We start from the raw sequence: 18,177 nt of genomic DNA, 5'->3' as shown, positions 1-18,177 counted from the left end.
TTGGTCTATCGATAAGCCTAAATGCTGATTACTTTGAAAGTATATCATCGCCAATCGCAAACTTTTTCCGCCTGGTTGAATTATAATTTTCAAAGACTAATTTCAAACAATTTGAACGGAGTAATTACAGAGGCCACTTACATGGATGCGTAATAATTTATTCTTTATTCTTTAATTTTGACAGCTGTTTTTTTATTTCTATTTGATATATTTAACGCTTATCAAATCGATAACGATGCCTTTGGATGCCTACTACTCTCGATAGACTCACCGTGGCATAAGTTGCCATCTCTAAATTTCTGGCCATCTCAATTGCAAGCTTGAAACGTGTGAAATATGGAACAAAATGCGAAGCCTAAACGCTCCTTTAAGCGTCCGTTTACCTTTCCAAAGAACTGTGTTTACCGCCCTCTACGTCAGATAAGCAACATGGAGCGTAGCCAGAAGCTGTCCGCCGAACAACCCACCTGTGAGTAAGCAATGAATGTGGATTCGCAACGGCATCCATATGTGTACTTCACATTGCAGACTTCACGCTCAATGCACCGCCCTCGTTGGTTCCGGCCAAGAAGTACTCGGATATCAGCGGTCTGCCCGCTCCTTATGCCGATCCGCACACGAAACTAAGGTTCGCCAGCGCCGACGAGTACGCGTCCATGCAGCACATGCCCTCGGACATCGTCAATGGCTACCTCATGGTGCGCGGCTATACCAGCGCCGTGGGATAGTTTGTTCGATCCATATACTGCATACATCCCAAGTACTCGCTGTGTTCCGCACCTGGAGGCCTTGCGTTGCAACTACCACTCATAATAGGCAATTAGAGCGCTGCTGACCTTACTCTTACTGGCATTGCGTGCGAGGCTGTTGCTTTCAAGTGATTCGATGACTGTTTCCTGCCTGGAACACCGCGTTCAAGGGGAGTTACATCCACAATTACCATATATATATATATATGCATACACTGCCTAAAAGGAGATGATCTCTGTAAATTAGTTATAGAGATTTGTCACTAGTTTGACCGCAAAAATAGATTAGGTAATTCCAAGGTGAGATGAATACCTTGGCGGTTTGAAAGTGTCTAAATTAACGAAACGGCTGCCACATAGATCCTAATGCGAAAAGCAAATATTTAAACAGCCGACTCGTGCAAGTTTGGAGTTCGCAATGAACGGCCCACAGATTAATATAGTGTTAAGTTAACCAGCTATACAAAATTCAGCAAGAAGGCAAAGTAAACAAAACTGAATAATATGATTAATGAGTTTAAGATATTATATTCATTTTCTTATCGGGCATTTTGGCGAAAGGACGATTTATAAATGTTTCATCAACTATATTCTATACTCGCATAGTCATTATTATTGTGTATTATTTGAGGACGATTTATAAATGTTTCATGAACTATATTCTACATTCGCATGGTCATAATTATTGTGTATTATTTAGCAGCTATCAGAAGTACCAAAAGCAAGTTTCTAAAACTTTTGTAATTACTGGGGCTTCTCCCTCGTTCGCTCAGGTCCTCCATTCGTCATCTCTCCCGAAAGTGTTATTCGAGCTCCAATACAAAGAACCGGACTAGTGGCTCCGTGATTCAACACCATTTTTCCACCTCATTCCATTTTGTGGCAGTCGACTCCGGCTTATTCCTTACGGCTTTGGACGCTAGCCAGCTTGGTTGATGGGCCGGCTAATACTGTTCGGCTGTGTCAGCATCTGCAGGTCCGAGCGGAAGCTCCTTGGCAGCCCCGAGATGTCCAGCTGGTGCTTGAGCACCACCATGGTGGCCAGGGTTTTTAGAGTGGGCTCAAAGTCGAGCACATGCAGATCGCTGTAGTCGATAAGCGCCACACCGGGCGGAACAACTCCGCCAGCCGCTGCGGCTCCGCCCGTCTCTTGAGTGGGTGAAACAGCTGCCGGCGAGCTGGAGGAGCCGCTCCTTGGACTGGTGCCGCCAAACAGGAACATCCTAGTGCCCATCACAATGGCGCACTGTCTCCGACGCGCCGTCGGTGCCTTGCCGTTGGCCCGTATCAGGTTCCACAGCTTGGTGCGCGGATCGAAGGTGTACAGATCGTTGAAATGCTGATCCAACAGGCCATTATAGCCACCGAAGACATATATCAGCTTGTTGTAAACGAACATGCTGTGGCTGCGTCGACCAACGGGCACCTTACCGGCCGTGAACGGTCGATGCCACACCTTGGTCTTCATGTCCAGGTAGACGATCTCGTGACAGTAGGTCTCCTCCTGGCTGTGGTACGGACTGTGCTTATCGCCCCGCCCGCCGAAGATGTACATTCGCTCCTGTTCGTAGGCCACCGACGCATGAAAATCTCTGTAGCTGGGCGGCACGCCAAATGTCTGAACATAGCGCCACTCCATGGTGTCCAGATTAAGGGAATGCACATCGCTGCTGAACTCGTTGATCTCATCGACGAATCCACCGAAGATGTACATACTATTGCCAATGACACAGGCCGAGTGACCATCCCGCGCTCCGGGTAGACAGCCAGTGACCTGGGGCCTCGACCACTGCGCTGTCTTGGGATCGAAGCAGTAGAGGGTATTGCAGAGATTCTCGTCGTTGCGACCGCCCCAAATGTAGATGCGATCCTTGTAGGCCACCACCGTGTGTCCGTAGCGCTGGAAGGGCACCAGCGGATACTTGAGTGGCACACCCGCGTCGTCCAGCTGCTGGGGCACCAGAGTCCAGCGCATTGTGTGTGCATTCAGGGCGTGCACATCGATGGGCTCATTGTAGCGATAATCGTATCCGGTGCAGTAGCCACCAAAGCTGTAGATGAAGTCGCCCACGCCCACCGCTGCGTGATTGACCCGCTGTGGCCCACCGTCCAGATGCACCGTCCACAGCATGTCTTGGCCAACTGGATAAGCTGTGCGCTGTGGGCTGCGAGCCGTGTAGCACCAGTGTGCTGTGCGAGGAGACGGAGATCTTTGCTTTGGGCCCAAGCTGCCCGAGCAGCCCAAGCAGCCAAAACACACAAAGGAAAGCAAGTGCGCCGCAGTTGTCGCTCCTTTTGGGAGCGGGGGCAGGGTGGTGCGGGCGCAGGTGCGAGCAATTGAAGGCCACACAGGTATAAACACTGATACCAAGCGCTAGCTGCGCTCCGCTCTGCCAGTTTTGCCAGATGTTGAAACGAAACGAAACGGATCGAATTTTTGAACAACACAAGCACACAGAGTTGCGTGCGTGAGCGGACGCACGAAATAGCAGGGCTCCACTGGGTCGTGCTGTTATCGATATCGATAGTATAGATTTCTGATTGACAATTGCATTTAAAAAATGACAAATTCGAAAATCCAATGTATTTGCATTAAATATTTAGCTATTTTAGCGAAACAGTTGCAATGGCAATGTGCATTTACACTAGATTGATTTTTAAGATGAAGCTCCAAACAATGAATTAGAATATTCTAATGTCTTTGGTCAATTTACCTGAACTTTTTTTCACTCAATCACAAATTCTCATTGAATATTCTTAGTTTTTGCAAGCTTAGTTGCGATATTTATTTACTGTTGTATATATGTGTTTTTATATACGTCAAGTGTTTGTGTGTAAATTAGATTGATTGTAGTACAAAAGTTATAACAAAATAAATAACAAGAAATCATTTAATACAATATTACGCGAACATACATTATATATGATGCAATCTATGCACATTTTGGTTTACGAATAGTGGTCCCCATGTGTCTGGCCACAAAAAAATAAAGGGACGCCGCAGCGGGATTGGTACGAAAATTGGAGGCAAATCAAATGCTACGATTGCAGGGAAGGGGTGGGCGGGGGGGTTGGGGTGTAATGGAGGAAATGGGGTATTCGAAGCCCCGCCTCCTATACATTCGTGGGCGCGTCCATGCCGCAGATAACCGACTTAACCACCGACGCCGCCGAAATGGCAGCGAAGTTTTGCCACTTCCTGGTGGACGTGCCGTCCTTGTAGTCAGCGATGCCCTTCACCAGTATAAAGCTCTCTCTGCAATTGCCAATGATGCTGTCCAGCACGCTGCTCATCTCCACATCGGTGGCCAGTAGGCCGTACTTCCTGGCGAACTGGGTGCGCAGCTCGTCGCTCCTCACCAGATCCCTTCCGGATCCAATGGGACCCAGATGGAGTCGCAACCGATTGACACCGTCCACCTCGTCGGCGGCAATGGGATGGGCCACCTCGATCACCTCGTTATTTCCAATGTTCATAAACAGTTTGTCCGTCCGCGCGTCCGGCCGGTTGAAGTCGGCATCCGTCTTCTGGGCCAACGCCTGTTGGGCCTGGTTCAGGTAGTCCTCCCACGGCCGCTTCACCTGCATGTTGGCCTGCAGGCTCTCGGCGATCTGCTGCAGCGAATCGTTCACCGGGAAGTAGGTCTTCACGTCCTCGCCGCTCTTGTACAAGTACACGTACGGTTTCTCCTTGCTGTGAAGAGCCATACATGAATGCGATTGATAGATTGAAGATTTTATATTCGTGTAACTTACCTATTGCTGATCAGTGCCCGCTGTTTGTCCACATACGAGATGACCACATCGCCCAGTCGCACGTGCTTCTTATAGTCCGTGTAGTGGGGAACGCCACCGGCTACGCCCACGATGAAAACATAGTCGACCTTTTGGAATGTGCCCAACAGACGGGTTGTGGTATTGCCCGTCGCCGTCATCGCCTCCCGATTGCTGCCCACCGACGGGAGCTTGGTGCTCACGATCCTGTGCGCCCCGATATTGCCCAGAGTATACACATTCGATTCGCCTGTGGAGTAGAGAGAAAGTTTGGATCAATTGATTGGCTTACAGAAAGCGGTTTACGTTCAGGACATTGATAGATACATATATACCAAATTATACAAAGAGGAATGAAAAGAACATGAAATAAGGAACAAATCATATTTAAAAAAAGAAAAAGAAACACCAATTATAATTTTCCATACATCCCATATTCTTTTGCGATCAAAATACAAAACATAAACCAATTAATGAACCGAGTGTGTGACGGATCTAATCAATCCGTCTAATGACGTAGTTACATGTGTATATGTACAATATAAGGTCATGTATCCTGGGGCAATCCTTTACCATAACAACAAAACAAATGAAACAAAACAAAGCACCGACGACGATACAGCACAGACACACAAAGGACACGAAAGTTACAACAAATCGAATTATTCTAGGCCAAGTTCATAACTTTCTATCCAAGTTTATGGCAACTCATTCGCGTACAGTGCGCACTCGATACATGCGAACGCTCCATGTTCAATCGATTGCATTACTATTGTTATTTTTGATTCAAAGATGATTCTTTAGAGTATTAATGATCTAAAAAAAACTCATGAACTTGACCTTGGATATACATATGGGTGCTTCTGAGTTAAGGAGTGGATTCTGGACATTTAGCTTACCGAATCTTCGTTTCTTTTTGGACTTTCTGAGTGAGTTCGTTAGATTGGGATCGGAATCTGTTACATGGTTTGGTATTTTTCGATTCGGGGGAAAGGTGAAAGGTTTGTATTTAATTAATATCATTGCAGGCAAGTAAACATCAGCAAATTTGTATGCAAATTCATTCGTTTATGGCGAAATTTTCGTGGTGATGAGGATATATATATATTTTTTTTTTGTTTCCACAAAAGTCGAGGTATTTGGGATACAGAAGTGGAAAGAGAGAAACAGAGAAAAGACGGTTAGACGAGAGTTTGATTAGTAAGAGTTGAGGGAAATTCGATTCGCTATCGAACTGAACTGAACTGAACTGAACCACCTACCGACTGTGGTGTATCGGACGAATGTCTCCTTGTTCTCGAGCATTGCGTCCACGGCGAGCTTCTCGCAATATTGCGCCGTGATGATGGCAATGGTGGGCTGCTTGTTGGAGGCGATCGTGGGCATCTGCTTGACCACCTTAATCTCCTTGTCCTCGTGATGGATGCGAGTGTACGCATTGTACTCCATCGACTTGATCAGACCGCGCTCCTGCAGTGACTTGATCACCAGCAGCACATCCTGCTCGCTCCAGCCGTAATCCCTGCATTAAACAAAATGAATTAATTACATCTCAGGTCTAGACTTCAAACGGATCTTGATGTACTCACTTGGCCAGATCCTCGGGGGACACGGGATTGGGATATGCCTGCTCGATGAGCTCCAGCACCTTCTCCTGAGTCAACGGCGGTGATTCGAACTGCGATTCCTCGAGCGAAACTACGGGGATGAGAGCAAAGGAAACAACAAACACGATTAAAGCACAATGTCTGGGCAATTCCCGCTACCAATGGTTATACATTTAGCAAGGACTCTTCTGTTAGCGGGCAATGACATCTACTCTGAGCGGTGGGCGTGGCTGGTTAGGCGGTGTCTGTTAGTAAAGGAAACGCACAGGCACACGAGCACACACACACACAGTCAGACGGCTGGCAGGGCGGTCAATTAAGTGCTCAAGCAGCGCATTTTAATTGCAGACAGCAGACAAATTGGACACTCGAGATGTCAACTGCATTTTGAGGATAACTAAAGGGGTAGGGAATGCTTTCGGGAGTTTCAAACCAGCACAGGATGCGGAAGACAACAGCACAAGTAGAAAGACCAAAATTGCAGGGTATTATTTTTTCCGACAGATTTCCAAGTGTAGATTCACCACCTAGCTGAATTAGCAATGGAAACTCATGTGGCATCCTTGTGGATTTGGAGCAGTAACTGCAGAGCATTTGACACTAGCAATTTTATTTTATTTTATTTCGCTTTTTTACATATCCGTTCTTTGTTTTTCAATACTCTGAAGTGCACAACACTTTTTGTGTACATATTTAATGCGTTCTGTTTTTTTTTTTAGTGAGTTTTTAGTGCGTGCATTAGTACGAAAAGGAGAAACGAAATAAAAAAACGAACGAACAACAGGAAAGGCGGCGAGGAAATGTGCAACGAAGCGGATACAAAACGAAGTTCGTTGAGCGGATTGGATTAGATGATGATTAGTTGTGGGGAGCACTGGAGCAGTGGGCCATTGGAATCGGGATTCATTTCCGCCGGGCGCTCAGCTGCTCGGTGTACATGTCCAGCCAAATGGCCTTCATCAGATTGTCGCCGTCACCTGTCTTTCGCTGCGCCATCAGCGCCTCCTCGAACTTTCGGTTGCAGTCGCCGTAGCAGTAGATGATGTACCCATCCCGGGCTGATATCCAAACAAATAGAAATAACCACCCGCACAGCCCAGAGGATAGATGGAGCCATGTAGTTCAGATGAAAAGTCAATTTCGCATACTACAATCGACTCGGAAAGTTAAGTAAGACATGGAATTTGATATTCACCGAGCAAAAATGCATAAAAATAGGCTACTCACAATATGCAGTGGCATAAATTTGATTCAAATGGTACAATAACTCGAATATCAAGTTCCCTCTTATTACATCCGCATAGAAAGGAATAGGGTATACTCACGTGGTCGCGAGGGTGGTGCGGATGTCTCCTCCAGGATGCGCAGCTCAATCTCGATCGACTGGATCTCCGAGTATCCGTGCTGCAGGAGCTTCATTATCTTCTTGATGAAGCCCACGTAGTCTGTAAAGAGAAATAAAAAGCAAATCAAGCAAACCTAAAACTTCTCATAACCGCCTTCTTTACTTTGATAAGAAGTTCTGGATTTTCTTATCATATTTAATACAAGTAAACCATAAACCATATGTATACATTTAATAGAGGCTTGAAACCATTGGTTCTACTATCAAACCACAACTGCTTTCAAATCAATTCAGACCCACCTCTGGGAAAGTCCTGCGGACTGACCAGCTCCTTGAAGAAGTCCTGGGCTATGTGCGCCTGCTTCTCCTCGTTGGTCAGCCAGTCGCGGAACCAGAAGCGCAGGGTGCGCGACTCCTGCGAATGCTTGCCCGTATTGGCGCTGACCAGAAAGACGCGGAATTCCAGCGATAGCGCTGCCGCCTTGCTGGCGCTCTTCTGTCCGGCGACCGTGTCCTTGTTAATGATGATGCCCGTATGATCACCGCCGGCGACATGAACGCGATCATTGATCTCATCGACCAGTTTGCGTTCGATGAGGATCACCGTACTGTTGGCCGTTTTACCGCGTGGCGTCATCACAACCTGTTCTGTGCGTGGTGGCGACTGGCTCCTTTGAACGCCGCTCGAGTTCTGAGCCAGCGGCTCCTGGTCTTGGACTGCGACAATTTTGTTATAGTTTTTATTGCCATTCGGCAGGGTTCCGTTGCCAGTGCCCGTTCCTATGCCTGTGCCGTTCCCAATACCATTTCCATTGGCTGTCTGCGATTTGTTTGGCTTGGGGGGCGGCGGTGGCGGCGCCATCTGTATGTGACTCCTGCGCTCCGACATGGTGCTGGTGCTAGTTGCTCCGCCTTGCTCCTCCTGTTCCTTGGTGCTGGAACTGCTGCTCCTTCGATCCGATACGATACCGCTGCTCCGGCGACGTCCTTGAGCCCAAACTTGCTGCTGCTGGTGCTGCCGAAAGAAAGCAAAAGTCGACTGTCATTAGTGGCTGACAAACAGGGAACTTTGCCTACGGTGGACACTTATTTAATAATTAAGTATGATGCAAAATAAACAAATTTCTAGCATAAGAATATCTAAAACTTAGTTTCTATAGTTTATTTGTTTTCTGGCTTCAAGCAATGTAACCCATTTGCCACACGTGGCAGTTAAAATATCGCTAGTAGCGACTCTGCACTGTGCCAGCTGTATTTTTAGCCCGGTACTCGGATTACCATATTTTGCCCCACCCGAAACCATCGGTCATATCAAATGTAACCTGTACCCTTCGACGCCTTTGGAATTCGGGGCTTCTTTCGCCTGCCTGTCTGTCTGTCTGTCTATCTGTCTGGCAGTGGGCCAAACAAATTTAGAATTCATAAATAATGGGTGTCATAAATACGAAACCCCCTCACCATCCTCCCCCCTTTTTGGCCGCTTACTGCGACCCAGTGACTTCGATTCGGGCCTACGGAATAATAGCACTAAAAGAAACCAAAACAGAACGCCAACGGAAGAAAATCAATAGGAACGTGGTAACGCCATCTGCATGACAACCATAAAAATTAGGGCTACGAATGGTTTACAAAAAAAAAAAAAAAAAAAAAATAGCCTTGGGTCAACCAAGTCAACCTGCCACCCCACAGCAATTAAAGGCAAAAGCCAACTTCCGGCCAAATGTCACCAAAAGGGCCACAAAAAGGTTTTTGAACTCGCCCAGGGAAATGGCGACAGAGATGGAAAATTGGTAAGAAAATGGGGCGGCGGTGTGGTGTTGTTGGTGTTTTCCTTGGGGGTTGAGCTGCCGCTAAATTTGCATAGGACAAACAACAGGAGATTTCGCCCCGCGGGAAAACGAGGGGCGAATGAACTGGGCATGAAAAGCGGAAAATGCAGGGTATATGAAAATTTACATTTTTCAAATGCCAGTTCGTGGAATTCTCGGTGGTCCCAAAAGGATGCATGTATATATGTTCTTTATATGTTTGGGTTCCAAAACAAAGACATTAGTCATGTGAATTAATTCGGCTTTTTGTTTACTTGCCGCTGAGACAGAAAGTTATTGTTATTATTCAATTGAAAATATAGAAACTCCAAACGCACTTATTACATATTTTGTTTTTCTTTTTTTAGGTCTGCACTTTGTGCGCTGAATGAGACATTATTTTATCCATTCCAATCATCCCGTTCACTTAATTAGATTAAATCACTTCAGCCCTCTTCAATTTTCATCGCCAAAGGGTGCAGCACTCGAATTTCACGGCCGGAAATTATTCGCCGTCTGCAATTTCAATTAAAAACACTGGCAAAACAATAAATATTATATGATCAGATCTCGGATCAACTGCAGCACAGCACAGTACAGTGCACACCCGCTTGGAAGTTTGGAAGTGCATTGCTTCACTTCCGCTGGCCAACGGGTTTTTTTTTTTTTTTTTTGAGTTCGTTAATTTGCCGATCTTTTTTTTTTTTTTTTGGGCGACGTCCGATATGGAAATTCCTATCGCAAGTGCCTGGCGATGCGTAACTGCCACAACTCCAGCGTATCCCGAAAAGGGGCAAAGGCAAAGGCCTAAGGGCTTGGCTCCCCATCGAAAACCCTTCACGCTTGACAGCATCCCAGTCACGTGTCTTGTAACTAAAAAAAAAAAAAATATAGTAGCTACACATTGTGCAGATACTACGAAATCAAATTTCATACTATAACTATATATGGCTGAATAAAAAACAACAACAGCACACACACACAATTTCCATCGTTAGTGCCTTCCTCCACAACCCACAGTTGTTGAAAACCACTCTTTTCACAGGCTCACTTTTCCGCTTTTTCCCACTTTACAAATGAAGGAAAATGTTGGAATGTGTGCAAATTAGCCAAGTTTATTCATTTATAATTTAAAATAAATATTTACTCAAACAAATGCTTTGTTTGCTCATCGCTGATAATGGAACAACAACACTCGATGATTAACTCATATACGTTTGTTGATTGAATTCAGCTAGTGTGCTGTAAGTTTTAAATAGATTCAAGCTGCATTTAACTGCACTATTTTCTCGCAGTGTGCCGCTTAAGTGAGGCGTGGACCAAACCGGGCAAACTCAGCCAGAAAGTGGGTTGTCCGTGGGCCCACACATGAAACTGTCATATGTAGACACTTTTCGCCGGCAATTTCCTGTTTGCCACATTTTTTATATTTTCTTTTTTTTTTTGCGTGGGGCTCCCTCATTTGTGTACTTGCCCCAAAGAAGTTGCATAGTAAGCGCCCGAAAATCGAGACCAAATCTCAATATTTTCGCAAACTGATCGCATGGTGGATTCGTTTTCGGCTACTGCAAGCGTAACAAGCGCTAATTACCGCATAATTTCAGTTAATTTCAGTTCCCTTTGCCGTAATTAGCAAAAAGGGGGGCGAGAACGTGACTCAAAGTCAAAGTTTCCTCCTGAACCGCGTCGCTTCACAAACGAACGCAATAAGCTGCAAAGTAAACTAGTGTACTTAGTGACTCACGGCGGCAAACGTGATTCGATCGAACTTTGTTGATTCAATGGTTAATTGACAATCAACTGCATTGACCTGACTTATCCGGCGATAAGAGAAGATATAGTCGCAGTACATATTACTACATACATCTGTTCTCATCGATTCATTGGGCAATGGAAGAGATATATGTAGATATGTAGATACGTTTGTCTGCATCTTGCCCCATCGAGCTGTAAATAAACTGTATCTACAGTCAAACCGAATCTCTGGACATTTTCATAGTCTCGTTTCGCATGTCAAGGTTTTTCGAAAATCAACCTGCTGCCTTCATCGGAATGGCTGTCGGTTGTTTATGAAACCATTTTGAAAATGTTGTAGCCATATTTTTGTAGCAGCTTCTTGTGGCAATTTATTGGAAACAAGAAAGAAAAGAAAAACAAACAACAAATTTGGCAAGAAATTCGGTATCGCAAATAGAGGCAAGTGTTCATTAGAACTATATAGTGTGATCTTAAAAATATACTTCTTTATCGAATAGTTGCGTGCCTCGAATGATATGAAACTAAAAGCAGACATCTAACTAGCGAATGGAATGGAATTCATGACCTGATCTTTAACTGAAAATCGAATTTGAATACAAATTCAATCAGTATTTGCATATCTATGCATAACGTTTGAAATTGTTTTTCCATTTCGGTTAATTGAGTTCGTTCGATCGTTCTATTTGATTTTAATTTGGCTAGGCGGCTTGGGCTTGTGCGAGAACCTCATCGAGATTGGGATTTCTCGACCAGGCCCAACCAAATCTGCAATGACGTCAGCCCCTCAAATACATATATACATATATACATATATATATAATGAGTGTATAGTATTGTATTTCATTATGATGACTTTTATCGCCCGTGACGCAATATTCGTGGCATTTGCGACTATTGAAATCGGCAAACCAGTTGCCATCTGAGCGCTCTGACCTTCAAAAGCAAACAATCTGAGCTTGGAAAAGAACACGATAGCTCGGGAAAACCCATCTAGTGCTTATCTTCAGCTTTAGTGGGCCACTCCATTGTTACTCACATATTATTCTATGTATGTTTCGCTGACTTGTTACCAAGAGATCATCAAATTAATAAACTTCCTATCGTCAGTTTGTCTGGACTTTCGAATCGCCGAGTGAATCATCTGCCGCCGAATGTTGCGCAAATTGGAAAAATATTTATGCTCAGATAGCAAGATTTATTTATCTTTGCCCAATCTCTCGTCAGATGGCTCACAAGAACTATTCATCGAGTCTCTTGTGTGGGCGATAGGGGAAAAACCTAATAATACAATAATAACATTAAAGTTCTCGGGCGAATCGGTTTGATGCAATATTTTTGGGGCGGCTCTTCTGTTCTGTGGCGACATCGCTGTGGCATGCGGCATTACCCATGCGCCCCACTACCCAACATCAATTGGAGTTCTACGAGTGGATCATTCGATCAATTAGCCGCGGATCAATACTCGGATGCAGTGCGTGGGTTCCAATTAATTCCCTCACTCCTCGAAATGACCAAACTCCATCATGGCCACTACATCCCCATTTCCATGTCCGCTGGCTTTTATGCCCTTTGTGCACGGAATAGAAATGGGATTATTAATACGCAACATGTGCGACTAATAGATACACTACGCAATCATTTGAAAATGCTTTAAATCGGAAACAAGCAAACAGTCGGGCTAACTTCTAATATATTTTCTTAAAATCTATATTAATAAATATGCCTATATCATTACTAATCTAATAACGTGATTTGCTTACTCTTTTAATTACATGTATATACTATTCTTACTAATCAGATTAAATGAACGTGTCTAAGAACAATAATAACCCTTTGCAGGCTGCACAATAATTTCCTGGCCATATATATAGTTTGGAAAATCGTATGAAAGCAATTACAGAATGCGTCCTATAGACGATTTCCATTAATTCTTAAGCAAAAACCCTTAAGATACGTGCTAGAAGTGCATTCGTTAATAAGTTCACTCGAACACGCGAGAAAAGAAAAGTCGGCTTCCCTTTGCTAACACAATACACAAGGCAATATTCTGGGAATTAGCGTGGCAAAGTTCAGAGCACCACCCTCTTCAAAACACAAGAAAAAAAAAAAACCGTGGTGGTTGGTGGGTTTGGGTGGATTTGGTGGTGCTCCATAAATTAGAGCAACTTGGCAATATGACCAGCCAGTCGGACAGTTTTATGGCCACGGAACATAGAACGCACATCGAAAATGCAGTTTACAAATGCTGAAAGACCCCCGCTTTTCCACACACACACAACCCCCATCCCCCACCCCCCTCCCCACCATCGATTTCAAAGAAAACCCCTTTTCCTTTTTGAGGGCAAAGTTCTTTAATGTGCCAGTGGGCGGTTTTCGCTTTTGTTTGCTGCTTTTCTTTTTAAAGGAGCGTCGATTAGAGGCTAATTAAGGCGTCATTAAGTGGCCTAGATAGCGATTAATAAATGAAATCGATTAATAAATTAAAAATAATGCCAATTTGGACTAAATTGCCATGTTTAAAACGCGATTTTCGACGTAAATTAATCAAAAGTGGTCACAGAACTTAAGGAAGTACCGTTTTTTAATCCTTATTACCAATACTAACCATTCGTATCATTTTTTGTAAAATAAAAATTTGACCAAATTTTTGCATTTTCTGTAAGGGGTAACATCATCAAAATTTGCAAAAAATTGAAAAATCTTAGAATTCCCAAACTTGAATGCAACGAGGTATGACATTCCGTATTTGGGTAATTATTTCCAATGTTATGATCAAAATACCGAATATTTTTATCACCAAAAATCTGGAAATTATTCTTGGCAAAAAACTCAATTTTCAAGTTGGCTTTTTTGGCTATAACTCGACTAAAAATGGTCACAGAGCAAAAAGAAGTACCATTTTATACTACTTACAACCAATACTAACTACCCCTTTCACTTTTGAACTGATTTTGTAAAATTAATTTTTGGCCAAATTTTCGCATTTTTGTAAGGGGTAACCATCATCAAAATTTGCAACAAATTGAAAAATCTTAGAATTCCCAAACTTGAATGCAAATCGATTGGAATTTAAAAAACAAACTCAATGAGGTATGACATTCCATATTTGGGTAATTATTTCCAATGTTATGATCAAAAAACCAAATATTTTTTTCACAAAAAATCTGGAAACTATTCTTGGCAAAAAACTGAGTTTTCAAGTTCGCTTTTTTGGCTATAACTTGACTAAAAATGGTCACAGAGCAAAAAGAAGTACCATTTTATACTCCTTACAACCAATACTAACAACCCCTTTCACTTTTAAACTGATTATGAAAAATTAATTTTTAGCCAAATTTTCGCATTTTTTGTAAGGGGTAACATCATCAAAATTTGCAAAAAATTGAAAAATCCTAGAATTCCCAAACTTGAATCCAAATCGATTGGAATTTAAAAAACAAACTCAACGAGGTATGACATTCCATATTTCGACCATTATTTTCAAAGTTTTGCACAAAAAACAGATTTTTTCGAATCAAAATTTGCCAATTAAATGCCAAAATCTAAAGTCTAAAATTTGATTGGCGATCGTTTGAAAATCGAATTAGAAAGACCACCAAGGTACGACACTCCATTGTTGGTGCATTCTTATGATAAGGATATTGTTACGAATTTGCTTTGAAGGAATACAATAATGGGCATACAAAGTTGCAGCAAGGCCCTTCAGATTCAGGTCACATCCACTCGCATTTCCATGTGCACAAATATGAGCATATTTCCCCCAGCTCTAATATTACAAAACAACTTTCAAATGGGCCGCCAAACGCACAGAAATGCGGGTGAAATTCGCAGCTCATCTCGAATTGCATTTGTTTATCGACAAGCGACAATGAGGTTGAATTCCCCATCGTCCCGCTGACAAAGCATCCACATATCATTTGACACCAGTTGCAGTTGCAGCAACGGGCAGCCGCACGCCTCATTTCATCCATGTAAAAGTGGCAACGCGATCGGGCCACAAATGGCAGAGGAACTCAAGTCAGGAGAAGATTGAGTGGAGATTATTTTTAAATGCCGAGCCGGACGATTGACCGAAAGACCGGGCAACCGGGCAGCCGGGAATCCGGCGGAGTGGCAGTGGTTGGGACTCCCAGTTGAATGACCCACACACCGGCGCCGAATATATATATGTACATATACATATATATATGTATATATCGAACAGATAATTATAATGAGAGCAGATGGTCTCGTCTCTTCGGGCTGAATTCTACATAGTAAGTGTATATGTACATATGTATGTATCTGAATTGGTAAACTCATCAAATATATATCAAAGTTCTAAGTGAAGAAATAGCATAGAATAGTTATTAGAATATTATTCAAGAAGTTATTTGAGCGATTATCTAGTTTTTTCATGATTCATAGCTGTCGAAAATTCTAGACAATGAGTGAAAATAGATGTGGCATCTAAGATTGCCTAGTTCTCCTGAATCTTTTAGAATGTGCAACAAAATTGCCTGGGCACAAAAACTGGAAAAAAAAGCCAAAAAAAAAAAAAAAAAAAAAAAACTGTGCCAAGTAAGCAACAATAAATATGAGAATGAGATCATTTTTGGACTTCTCTCACGAATCTTTTTCTTTTTCAGTTTCTTCTCGCTCTGCTCGCCGTTGTATACATTTTGTTAACCAAATGTTTTTAGCATCGTAGAAATTGTTCGAATTTCCACCGACTGGAAGAGCGGAAATATACACAAAAAAAAAAAATAAAGTGCGGATAACGTAGAGGGGGGTAAATGCAGGTCAGACGAATGAATTAGAAACAAAGCAATGGCAAATAAACTGCGACAACGAAGCGGAAATGGATTTAGATAAAACCAGTGTAAACAACAAAGAGGGCAAATAATGTTATCAAAGCAGCAAGTGCAAAATGTACCAAATACAAAATACGAATTATATTCAAATAACAACGAATACCCAGACTCATAAACGGCAATCATTCCGGTTAGTTTAGTGGGGGTCAGTATCGTTATACTCACTTGGCCTTGCTGCTCAAATTGCTTGAATTTGATGAATTGAAATTAGAAAATTCAAATGCAGCACGACAGCCAATTGTTTGTTTATGATACCCTCGCACTGCAAATTGTAATATGATTGTCACGTTCTTGGGCATAGTTCATTTTTTTACGGCACATCAATTTTTGGGAAGCTAGGAGATACATTTATTTGCAATAGAAAAATATATATATAATATATAATATATGTACATATTCCTCCTATCTGCTCTTAAGTAAAACGAAGTTACTAGATTCATTTATGGCTCATTAAGCTGGTAGACATTATCTAATCGGGCGATGAAACCAACCAGTCAAATTGTTCAAAAACTGACCAAAAGTGGCAAAGGAAACTAGTCTTTTTGTACTCGTAAATAGCCGTCATTATGGCCACCAAAAAATTTTGGTGAAAGTGCCACAAAACAATACAATTACCACCCGCATTTTGCCCGCTTTTTAGACTCACCTGTTGCTGGATCAAACAAACGAACAAATGACGTGTTTTATTTGCCACTTGATTTGCAACCGGTTCTCCCTTTTCGGTCACTATTATTTGCTTAATTTGTTTTATGTTTTCCTTGCTGGTTTGCTTCGTTTATTCCACTACTTCTAAAAAACAAAAAAAAAACAACAAAAAAACGCCAACGAACGTGTGTGTTAACAACTTTTCACAGAATTCTGATTGATGCACAGCGCATGTGGAAAAAAAAAGAATGCGAAACACGCGAAGCGAAGAATGTTTATATCTTATCTTATCAGTGATTGGATGGCAAAGGGGGTGTTGGGCAATTTTTCATTATCAACTGATGATGATAGTGCCGTACACATCGATATTTGCTCTGTTTGCTGTTTGCCCTTTTGCTTGTTGTTTTCTCGCAAGTAATAGTCACCAATTGCTTAGCATTTCTAAATGTATCCAGCTGACGTCAGAGCGTCAAAAGTTGTGCGATCTTCTGAATGCACCGCAAAAAACTAGTGGATCGATTCCGAGGCACATACTTTACATTTTCAATGACATTATTACTCATCAATTGTTGGTTTGGCTTTTTAAATACTTAGCATTCATTAAGTGATCTCTTTTTGTTCAGTGCACCTTAGTCATCTGATCTGTAAAACGGTTTTTAGTGACGTCATGAATGACAATAGCAGAAAGAGATGGCAATAAAAGGGTTGCACTTGAAATGAGCCAAACAATAACAACAACAGCACACTGGTTCACCTTCAGCTGATCAGCGGGTACTGCCATCTCCCTCCCACACACCCCATTCAAACTTCAAACAATTACAATTCTCATTCTGTTCATATTGTTCTACACTTGCAAAAACCAACAGGCAAACAAGAAGCACTGGCAAGACAAAAAAAGAAAAACCATTAATGCGAAGAGTAGAGAAGCTCACGTTCGCAAAACAAAGTGTGTATTGAATTACGCGCTATTTATATTAATTAATGGCACACTGTTCGCATTTTCACCGTTAGTGCGCGCGGCGCATACGACGGACGGTGGATGGGAAAGGGAAAGGTCGCGGCAAAGGAGCGCGCGTACACTTACGCCAAAATGCCGGCAAAAACAAAATGAAAACACGGGGATAGATGTTGATGGATGGAAACCCTTTTCAAAGTCCGTTTTGTTCAAAGTTCGCTTTTCAACTGACCAGATTCGGCTTTCGGTTGCGCGGCCAAAAATGCCAAATGCCGCGCATAGTGTGACCATCCGTCAGTGCAGCGTGAATACCGAAAAGCTCACGCGCTGATGCTCCGGTTACACTACAACAAAAGCTTTTGGTACAAATCGAAGCTTACAACAGCTTTTTAAAACGCAATGAACAAAATATTTACAGAGTATTTACACGACGAGCTTTTTTTTTCAATTGTCAACTAATTGAAAAAAAGCTCGTTGTGTAAATATTTTTGACAACCTCTGTGTATATATACATATGTACATATTTAATATGTTACACATTTTTTGAAAAATAAATAATTGGCGCAATACAGGGCCACTTTGGTTTACATAGCACAGGCAAAACATGTTGCTTCGGAGATTCTAATACACGATATAAACGTATGAAAACAAGCATGAACGAATATAAAGTCCCTTCGGCTTTC

At 42.6% G+C, this 18,177-nt stretch overlaps 3 protein-coding genes across 10 annotated transcripts; 1 reads left to right on the top strand and 2 right to left on the bottom strand.

Annotated features, from left to right (window-relative positions):
* The first annotated feature begins 301 nt into the window (after positions 1 to 301).
* On the top strand, positions 302 to 1,256 carry CG12659 (uncharacterized protein). The gene is made up of 2 exons (NM_001272415.1): positions 302 to 469; positions 529 to 1,256. The coding sequence occupies exons 1-2, from the start codon at positions 337 to 339 to the stop codon at positions 726 to 728; spliced, it is 333 nt and encodes a 110-aa protein (NP_001259344.1). The 5' UTR covers positions 302 to 336; the 3' UTR covers positions 729 to 1,256.
* On the bottom strand, positions 1,257 to 3,220 carry CG12081 (uncharacterized protein). Of its 2 annotated transcripts, none has more exons than NM_001272414.1 (1): positions 1,257 to 3,220. In NM_001272414.1, the coding sequence occupies exon 1, from the start codon at positions 2,878 to 2,880 to the stop codon at positions 1,669 to 1,671; it is 1,212 nt and encodes a 403-aa protein (NP_001259343.1). In that variant the 5' UTR covers positions 2,881 to 3,220; the 3' UTR covers positions 1,257 to 1,668. The 2 variants fall into 2 exon arrangements, with proteins under 2 accessions (NP_001259343.1, NP_572494.1); NM_132266.2 differs by having other exon boundaries at positions 1,321 to 3,220.
* A 282-nt stretch (positions 3,221 to 3,502) lies between these two features.
* Positions 3,503 to 17,725, bottom strand: CG12065 (uncharacterized protein). Of its 7 annotated transcripts, none has more exons than NM_001382017.1 (10): positions 17,624 to 17,725; positions 16,541 to 16,680; positions 7,776 to 8,490; positions 7,456 to 7,575; positions 7,051 to 7,188; positions 6,113 to 6,221; positions 5,786 to 6,045; positions 5,423 to 5,479; positions 4,506 to 4,773; positions 3,503 to 4,443 (listed from the first exon to the last, which is right to left on the bottom strand). In NM_001382017.1, the coding sequence occupies exons 3-10, from the start codon at positions 8,362 to 8,364 to the stop codon at positions 3,864 to 3,866; spliced, it is 2,121 nt and encodes a 706-aa protein (NP_001368976.1). In that variant the 5' UTR covers positions 8,365 to 8,490; positions 16,541 to 16,680; positions 17,624 to 17,725; the 3' UTR covers positions 3,503 to 3,863. The 7 variants fall into 7 exon arrangements, with proteins under 7 accessions (NP_001368976.1, NP_572493.1, NP_727278.1 ...); NM_132265.4 differs by having other exon boundaries at positions 7,108 to 7,188; NM_167162.4 differs by lacking the exon at positions 16,541 to 16,680 and having other exon boundaries at positions 7,108 to 7,188.
* Between the last annotated feature and the right edge of the window lie 452 nt (positions 17,726 to 18,177).

Source organism: Drosophila melanogaster, chromosome X (genome assembly GCF_000001215.4).
Source record: "Drosophila melanogaster chromosome X".
Classification (NCBI taxonomy): Eukaryota; Metazoa; Arthropoda; class Insecta; order Diptera; family Drosophilidae; genus Drosophila; species Drosophila melanogaster.
This window is presented reverse-complemented; position numbering and strand designations above follow the sequence as displayed.